We start from the raw sequence: 9,390 nt of genomic DNA, 5'->3' as shown, positions 1-9,390 counted from the left end.
ATTACGGAACAAGTTCAATTTTTTTTTCTAAGGAAGTCGTGCTCATTGAACACGACTTTGATTAACTAAAAACCATTATTAATTAACTCATAAGGAGTAACAACTTCACCAAAGATCAGATCAAATTTTGTGTAAATGGAAAGTCGTATATATGTATAACGATTTCAATATAAATTCAAATTGTTACTTTAACTACTTCTTCAATATAGGCGTATGAAGTATAGTGACACTAATGGTAGACTTCTTTGTTATCTGAACACAACAAACAGCCAAATAAAACAATATTATTATACTATATCAATACTAACATAGGCTCTACCCACACACTTTTGTTATTTTTATATTCAATATAATTTATATGTTAGCTAAATCAACGCTAACTTTTAATTTATTTTTATATGGTTACACCCTCACAACAATTAATATTATTTATACTAAATGTCATTTTGCGTTTGTTAAGTTTTAATATTGTGTACATGTAGTGTTAGTTAAACGATGTTATATTTAAATTAATATATAAATTATCTTATATTTTGTGTAGACTTAGTTAATGTTAAGTTTAAAACTTTTGTGAACTTAACGTCGTTTTAACTTATACTAGTTGCATTAACAATTCGATCTATATCATTAGTTTCGATTTGATTAGTATCCATTAGTTATAAGATACTAAGTCCATGTTGTTTAGGATTTAACGCCCACTTTTTTTTCTTTTTATTTGTGTTTGATCGATGATAAACATGGTGTTATCTATTGTGGTGTGAAATTTAATATCTTTTAATTGTTTTTTAGAATGAGGCATGTGAGTAAATAATGATTTTATGTAAAATACACTCTAGTAAACCAATATTTTACTAAAGAAGATCATATGTTTATACAAGTTTAAAATGGAATTATTTTACTTAAGCAAATTCATAGATAACAATATTATTTTTGGTGTAACAGCATAATGTTACTCTAAGTTGAAGTTTCATCCAATGTTTTTTATTGTACATCTTGTACTAGAATATTAACTTCCACCAACTTTTATAATCTGAGTTAATTCAATATAACAAGATTGATCACGAAATTGAACTTGAAGCCTAGTTTATAACCAGAATTATTCGTACAACTCTGTTGTGCATGACCATGATAGGTACAAGTTTTTGTCCAGTTTAAACTATGGCCAAATAATAGTGATCATCTAAAATGAGAATAGATAAAGAAGAAGGTAGTAGCAGACATGAAAGAGGCAGTAGCACACAAATTTGATGTCATGCAACGTATGTGTTGAAGGAACCCAACCCCACCATGGTGTGGCCGCCCCCACAGGTTTCTTTGACTCATCTTCTTAACTTGGGTCCCATTAACCACCACACCATATCTTCCCCTAATTTAGTGCAATTGCAAGTGGCAAACGCCATCAAAACACACCCTTCACTTCACTATCCCTCATTCAAAATCCCCATTCTCCCTTCCCCCTATATAACCCACCACATTCCTCACAACAACACAAACAAACATGACTTCCTCACTCACGTGTCAGACCCAATACTCCCTTCCTTTCAACGAAAATGACTCTCAAGAAATGCCCCTTTACCAAGTTCTGGCTCAGGCTGCTGCAATTTCCTCGGAAACAATAACATCATCGTTATCTTCGGTGTCCCATGCTTCAACTGTTGCCGAAGCAGAAGCTTCGGTTTCGTACAGAGGGGTTCGGAGGAGGCCATGGGGGAAGTACGCGGCAGAGATAAGGGACTCCACGAGGAACGGAGTGAGGGTTTGGTTGGGAACCTTCGACACTGCCGAGGCTGCTGCTCTGGCTTACGACCAGGCTGCTTTCGCCATGCGAGGCTCCAAGGCAGTGCTCAACTTCCCAGCTGAGATTGTTTGGCAATCGCTTCGGAAGATGGAGTATGGTTTTGACCAAGGGTCTTCCCCCGTTCTGGAGTTGAAAAAGAGACACTCCATAAATAGAAAATGGGAGAGGAAGAAGCTGAAGAAGAATGTGCAGGAAGAAGAAGAAGAAGAAGAAGAAGAAGGTGTTTCGCAACATGTGATGGTGTTGGAGGACTTAGGCACAGAGTATTTGGAACATCTTCTTACTCTCTCCCAGGATATGAATGTTTCTTAGTCAAACATTCTCTTTCCAGCTTCATGGGTAATACAAATAAATATCCTCATACATCATTTCAATCATTATTTAAAATTTATTTTTATACAATTTAAATTATCAAATTAATTGAAAGACGAAACTAAAATTAAAAAGAATTTTAGTTTTTTCATTTCATAAAAGAGGAACTGACGTATAAGAAAATGATAAAAAATGGTAAGATTCTTTTATATGTATATTACATCATGTATAGGAAATATACAAATTACAATCTAATTAGGTAGGATACTAATCATGAAATTTTATAATTATTAAATTAATTGTCTATAATTAAGTACAATATCGTCAAATATTACATACAATAATTATATATAATTTGATAATTATATTTTTTTAATATGACGTGAAAGCATATACACATTTAATTTTGAAAGAAAAAGACCAGGAATAAGACTCTTTCTATTAGGTAGTTGAGAAAAAGAATATTAATAAAATGAAAAGATTCGTAAAAACATTTAATTTTCCAAATTAATTAGAAAAAATAAAATGAAATGCTCGAGAATTGACCAAGAATAATGTCTCATTTACGTGGAATTTGTAACCATTTTCAGTGCAATGAGGCAAAAGAATCTCGCAGTTGGTAATTATTGATCTTCGAGTCTATCTATAATTAATATTATATTCTGTATCGTAGCAATTTTATGGGATGTCACCGAAGAGACTGTAATTAATAATAAATTCAATCAAGAAAGAAATTAGAATATCTGTGTCATTTTTTGTTATTCTCATTTGAAAATATATAATTTTAGTTTCTTAACGTCTTCTAGAATGATGGGGATTATTAAAACTGGAGGAAGAATAATAAAGGTAGATTTTTTTATAACTTCTTAAAATTTGTTAATTGGTCATTAAGCTTCTCTAAAATTCTATGATATTAATACTTTGGAAATTTCTTCCTCAACACTCATAATTTATTTCTTGACACCGTAATTCATTTAATCCAAAAAAAACCTTCACAAATAGTTTTAAGTTATATGGTTTAGTTGGTGGTAAGGGGTGGTGGTAGTGAGAGATGATCGGTGGTGGTAGTTTGTTTTTTTTTTTTTTTGGTGTTTCAATTATGGAATGTGTGATTTAGTAACTTTTCAGATTTCATAATTTAAAATATAATAATTTAATTTTATGTATTTTGTATTATGAAATTTAAAAGACTTGTTTAGATGTAGAAATATATTATGGATTATAACATTCATAATATAACTTTATATTTCAGAATTTACTATTTGTAAGGTATTCTCAAATTTAAAAAGTCTCCCAATTGTATAATATAATATGAAAATGAATTTATATTGTGGATTTTATAATTCAAAATCTAATTATGGATTTAAAATAAACTATTGAAGGATCTTTAATATATTTAAAATTAATATAAACTATTCTGAATTGTATAATTAATAAGGTATTTTCATATTCAAAATATCTTCGGTATTTTATAATGCATTTCATAAAAATAGTCATTTTAAAATTTACAATCCAAAAATATTTTTAAGTATTAATACATTTCAAATTATACAATTTAAAATCTCTTTTACAAAACACATTTATTATATAATACAAAAAAAAAAAAAATTTAAAAGACTATTTTTTCATACACCTCCATATTTCTACTACACCTCCATATGTTAAAAAAAATTATTTTATCTTTAAAAATACATTTTAGATTTTATAATTTAAATATTTTTTTTTTGACACTTTTAGATTTGATTTATCTTTCAAATTGTAGAATCTAAAATACATATTAGACTAAAGAGTAGTAAAAATTTTACAATCCAATATAAAATAAATAAATAAATAAAAATTATAAAAATACTACGAAATTTAACTCATGTATCAACGTTCATCGTCACAACCAACTACAAAAAAAAACACTTAATACTACTTAATGAATAATAAATCATCACACTCTCCACCAATAAAAATCCTAATATATAATGAGAAGGGTAGAAAAGGGAAAAAGTATGGGAGGTATATGGAGAATTTGCCTTTTGAGATCTTGGCATACTTTCTGAATTGTAAAAATACACCGTGTAAATAAAAGAATAACTTCCAATATTATATAATTCAGAATATTTCTAAAATAAATAAAAAGCACAGATTGATGAACTTCAAAACAAATCTTAATAATGTTAGAACAAAAGAAAATAAATAAATAAATAAAAAAGCGAGATAATGGTGTGGCACTCACTGTGTGGAAGAAGGGAATTATGATTTTGGTATTTTTTTTGGTATTGAATAAAAGAAAGGAAGAAAGTGAAACCCTCTCATTTTGTCCGAAGGGAATGCGGAAAATCCTGAAGGGCCGCAAAACGACACCTCGCTGCGCTCAAAATGACGGCAATTCCCAGCACTTAAGGATTGCGGTGCTGAGTTGAGGCATGTTATTCGCTTACTCCTTCAACTCAAATTCCTACTACGATTCTTCTTCTTTGCATCACCGCATCGAATAGAGACGTTGACTTCGGAGGAAGAAGAAGAAAATGGAGCAATCGCTTTTGGATGACATAATCAATCGCCTCCTCGAAGTTCGTACCCGACCGGGGAAGCAGGTCCAGCTATCGGAGTCCGAGATCCGTCAACTCTGCGTCGTTTCCAGAGACATTTTCTTGCAACAACCTAATTTATTGGAGCTCGAAGCGCCTATTAAGATTTGTGGTAAATTCCTTTTTTCTTCTTCGCCCTATTTCACCTTTCCTTTTACCTCCCTCGCTATCTGTCTTTAATTTCGTCAAATTCGAACCTGGAGCACTAACAATTATTCTTATTTCTGAAGGTTTGGACATGATCTGAGTGCTTTGAATTGCATGTTTTGTCGAGTTTTTATGATTTGCATGTTTACTGATGAGTGTTTTTTGAACTGGATTAGTAGGGATTGCTTACTTAACTGGGTTAGTGTGTTCTGAACTGCATGTACAGATGGTATTTGAAATTGTGGGAGCCACGTGTTTTTTTCTTGTCTGAATATACACGGAAGGAGATTCCCCGAAGTAGAATAAAAAAGGAATATGCAGTGTGCATGAATTCTTGACGAATCTGTGTATTTGTGCGAATATGTGAAAAGAAATCCTTGAACATTCATGAATGTATGCAGTCAAAAAATGCTGCAGGCGGTGTATATTTGACTGAGTTTGTCTTTTTTATCTTTCCATGTCCTTGATGAATTTATGTATGGGAGAGAATCTGAGAGTTTTGAGAACATTTAGCCGAACATTTTTACCATATAATGTGAGTTTTGAGAAGTGAAGTTCAGTAAGTGTTGGGCATGGGTATAGCTAAAACCATATGCTGCAATTTACATCCATATTTTTAGGTGTTTTCGGTTTAAGAGAAGTGGATGAGAGGGATTTTTTACATCATACCTTATTTGGCTAAAAAAATTGTAGGACGGGGAAATTTTGTGACGGATTATATTTTCCTGCTATTATATTTTTTGTCGTCTCTGCCCCTTTTATCTGTTTGGGTGTAACTGTATATTATCCATACTTTTGCTCCCCTTCCCTTTTGTAAGGAATTGAACATGGTAAGATTTTCTTATCCTCTCCTTTCCTTCTCTTGAACCAAACTAAACAAGGGTCCTCTCTTTTGAATTGAACACGATGCTAATTAATTTTCATTCATCGTTACTTTTCATGGTTAGCTGGTTAGGGGTTATCTTTTTTATGCTTACTGACATGTTTTTTCTGGACTGCAATCACTGCATTTGTAATGAACAATTGTGGAACATAACTTAAATAGAGGTTTGTCTCTTTTGTTTGCATGTTCTTGATGAATCTAAGTATACAAGTGAAAATAATCGTATAATGAGCTTTGAGAATGTGATCATTCGAATTGTATGTTTATATGATTTTCTTGGGTAAAACAAAAATTTGATTGATTTAGAAGGAAAAAGCATGTAAAATGTCTCTATTAAAATCACTGAACTTGTACTACCAATTTATCTCATGCTGGTTTAGTAACTGCAATATGTCATACTTTTTTATGTCTCTTGCAGTGATTGCAAATTAAATTTATGTTAGTGTATTTATTCCCACATGACATCAGTGTTTGCTTCTGAATTTGAGATCATACTTTTAAAGAATGAGAGCAGTAAGGATTGAACACTAGATCACCTGGTCATAGAGGCTCTGATGTAATTTTATGAACAACTATCTAGTGAAAAGCACATGAATTGTTTTATATCTAAAGTCAATCAGTCCATATAGTGGTATATGTTTTTTTTTTTTGTATAATTCATATTCATATTCACATATTACACATTTATACTGACTGATGATGTTAGTGCCATGTAATACTCTATTGCTGTACACACAAAAATTAATGTTCTTGATTTTTTTTATTCATATCCTTATATTGATGTTTCAGGTGATGTACATGGCCAATATTCTGATCTCTTAAGGCTTTTTGAGTACGGTGGATTGCCTCCTGAAGCCAATTACTTGTTTTTGGGGGATTATGTGGATCGAGGGAAGCAGAGTTTAGAAACAATTTGCCTTCTCCTTGCTTATAAAATAAAATATCCTGAAAACTTTTTCTTGTTAAGGGGAAACCATGAATGTGCTTCTATAAACCGGATTTATGGATTTTATGATGAGTGCAAGAGAAGGTTCAATGTAAGGTTATGGAAGACATTTACAGAGTGCTTCAATTGCCTGCCCGTGGCAGCCCTTGTTGATGAAAAGATTTTGTGTATGCACGGAGGACTTTCTCCTGACTTACTTAACTTGGATCAGATTAGAAATCTACAGCGGCCCACAGACGTTCCTGATACAGGTTTGCTTTGTGATCTCCTTTGGTCCGACCCAAGCAAAGAAGTTCAAGAATGGGGAATGAACGATAGAGGAGTTTCATATACATTTGGTGCTGATAAGGTCTCAGAGTTTCTTCAGAAACATGATCTTGATCTTGTTTGTCGTGCACATCAGGTTAAACCTCTGCCTTTGGTACTTAATGTGTTACCAGATCTTCAAGATTGAGTTTGTATTTCAATGGCTATAATGACTCTGAAATTAATCTTTTTTTCTCAGCAATTTTAATATATCTTTTTGCATTACTACAAATACTTAATTTTGTTAAACTGGCAGTTACTTTTTACCTTCTATACGTGACATAACTTTGTGCATGAGCCTAAAATGCTTCGAGTGCCATGCCTTGGCTTTAGCATCTGATGCTTTGTACTGTACATTCCTTCATATTTAGATTACGGGATAGTAGGTCTCAATCAACTGTTCTATTTGAAAATAAATTGTTTTTGTTTTGGCAATTTTCTTACCAGGTTGTGGAAGATGGATACGAGTTCTTTGCTAATCGACAGCTTGTAACAATATTTTCAGCACCTAATTATTGTGGGGAGTTTGACAATGCTGGTGCTATGATGAGTGTTGATGAGACACTAATGTGCTCTTTCCAAATATTAAAGCCAGCTGATAAAAAACTAAAGCTCGGTTTCGGAAGTACAACCACTGCTAAGCCTGGAAACTCCCCAGCAGGTGTAAAGGTAGAAAGATTATTAAGTATTGGCTGACAATCTTTGCATGGCATCAGTTGGTACATATCTTCTAATACTAGTGGCGAATAACCCTTTCGTGCAAATGTAGATAATTCGGAGTATCAGTGTCTGTAGTGATTTGGCATTTTTGTACACACTGGTGGGCTTTTTATCTTGCTGAGAATTTATTTCTGACTCTTCAACAAGTAATAAATGAAATAGGCACTTGTCATGATTATATAAAACTGAGATGGTGGTTGTGCTTGGGAGAGGTGACTGGCTCGTTGGAGGAGACATTTTCCACGTGCTAGGTTATTTTTTGGTATTTTCTTTCTAGTGTTCAATTTGATTAGTTATGTAGGATTTCCATGGATTCAGTCATTTTCAACATGATTAGGATAATTAGAATGATCTTGTTTCATGTGCTAACCCCCTGCTAGGAAACATTTGAGGAATTGAATTTAGCAGTGAAAAAAATAGACAGTAACTAAGCTTTTCTACTAAACATGCATCAATGCAACCAAAGGTATTGGATGTATCAGTTGTTTCGTATTGTTCCTAACCCAATCAGTTGATGGGTGGTGCTGTTGCATGTTACTCTTGAGCTTGAGAAAGCGCAACTTTGCGCTGAATAGCTGAAGCGTACCGTGTAGGCAGATTTTACCAGCTGTGTGGGTTTTGAGTCTTATTGCTTGGACTTGGAAGCACCCTAAGACAGGGTCATGACATCAGATTGCAAAATGGGGACTAGTGCCGTACACAAAGGGTGTGCCTGTGTGGGGACACCTAGTTTTTTACCAAAATTAGTTAAACTGTAATGTCCTAATCGGTCACTCAATTCAACCGATGATATCACATCTTTTAGCACTGCAATGAATATCATGCTTTCTATTTTATGTTTTATCACTTACTCTTTCACCAATATATTCTAAATCTTTCTCATTATCCGACGCAGTCCTTCCTGGGAGCGAAAGCATGAAATGAAATTTCACAAAAAGGTTGCTGCCTGCTACTTCGGGTTAGCTTGGGCTTAAACTCCTATTGGTTGCAACAAGGGAAAGTCAAGTTCCTTTCGTCTACTATATTTCGGAATTGTAAAATCAAAGGGAAACACCATTATGAACCATGTAAACAATTGTTTTTTATTGGTACAAATTTGCATTTCGAGATGGAAAGTCATAATCTGCTTGTCTTCGTTGTACACTAATAGCTGGTATATTTTCTTAACTGTAAGCTTCTCAAGCGTAGATGGATACATTCGCATCTCTTGCTGAGAACCATTTATAAATGATTTATACGATTGGCATATATGGATGCTAGTTGAGGCTGGTAAACAGAATGTAGTCGAATCTCTTTGTTTTTCGCTTTGATTGTCTTTTGTGTGTGAGAATTCTAGTTTGATCTGGGATCACCTCTTTTTACTTGATTTTTATCTGAGATTTAATTCGAGGCATTGATGTCCCTTCTCGAGATGTTCAACCTGTAGAACGGAGTCTGATGGAGTAGTTAAAGTTTATGGTTCCGTACAGTTTATGTGGAAGAAAATTGCGGATTTTTTAGGGAAAATGGGCTTTTGTGGGGAAAGCTGAATCTACTTGTTTTTTTAATACCTATTGGAAGCAGAGGTGGGTTCGTGCATCTTTCCTTTCGGAAAGCTAGTTCTGCCTACTGCTGGTTCTTCTACATGTTAAGTGTTATGTAACGTAGTATTTGATATTTGCTTCTTGTACGATATTACGTTCATCTTTTTTTTTTTCAG

General features: G+C 33.1%; 2 protein-coding genes across 2 annotated transcripts; both read left to right on the top strand.

Moving 5' to 3' along the window:
• Nucleotides 1-1,475: 1,475 nt before the first annotated feature.
• On the top strand, nt 1,476-2,161 carry LOC137833112 (ethylene-response factor C3). Its single transcript, XM_068641484.2, has one exon. The coding sequence runs from the start codon at nt 1,499-1,501 to the stop codon at nt 2,108-2,110; it is 612 nt and encodes a 203-aa protein (XP_068497585.1). The 5' UTR covers nt 1,476-1,498; the 3' UTR covers nt 2,111-2,161.
• Nucleotides 2,162-4,249: 2,088 nt separating this feature from the next.
• LOC137831833 (serine/threonine-protein phosphatase PP1) lies at nt 4,250-8,994 on the top strand. The gene is made up of 4 exons (XM_068639682.2): nt 4,250-4,801; nt 6,509-7,068; nt 7,419-7,640; nt 8,587-8,994. Exons 1-4 carry the CDS (start codon nt 4,627-4,629, stop codon nt 8,608-8,610), a joined length of 981 nt encoding a protein of 326 aa, XP_068495783.1. The 5' UTR covers nt 4,250-4,626; the 3' UTR covers nt 8,611-8,994.
• The last annotated feature ends 396 nt before the right edge of the window (nt 8,995-9,390 follow it).

The sequence above is a fragment of the Phaseolus vulgaris genome, chromosome 6, assembly GCF_051622355.1.
Source record: "Phaseolus vulgaris cultivar YP4 chromosome 6, ASM5162235v1, whole genome shotgun sequence".
Taxonomy (NCBI): domain Eukaryota; kingdom Viridiplantae; phylum Streptophyta; class Magnoliopsida; order Fabales; family Fabaceae; genus Phaseolus; species Phaseolus vulgaris.
Note: the sequence above shows the minus strand (reverse complement) of the source record. Positions and strands in the feature narration are given on the sequence as shown.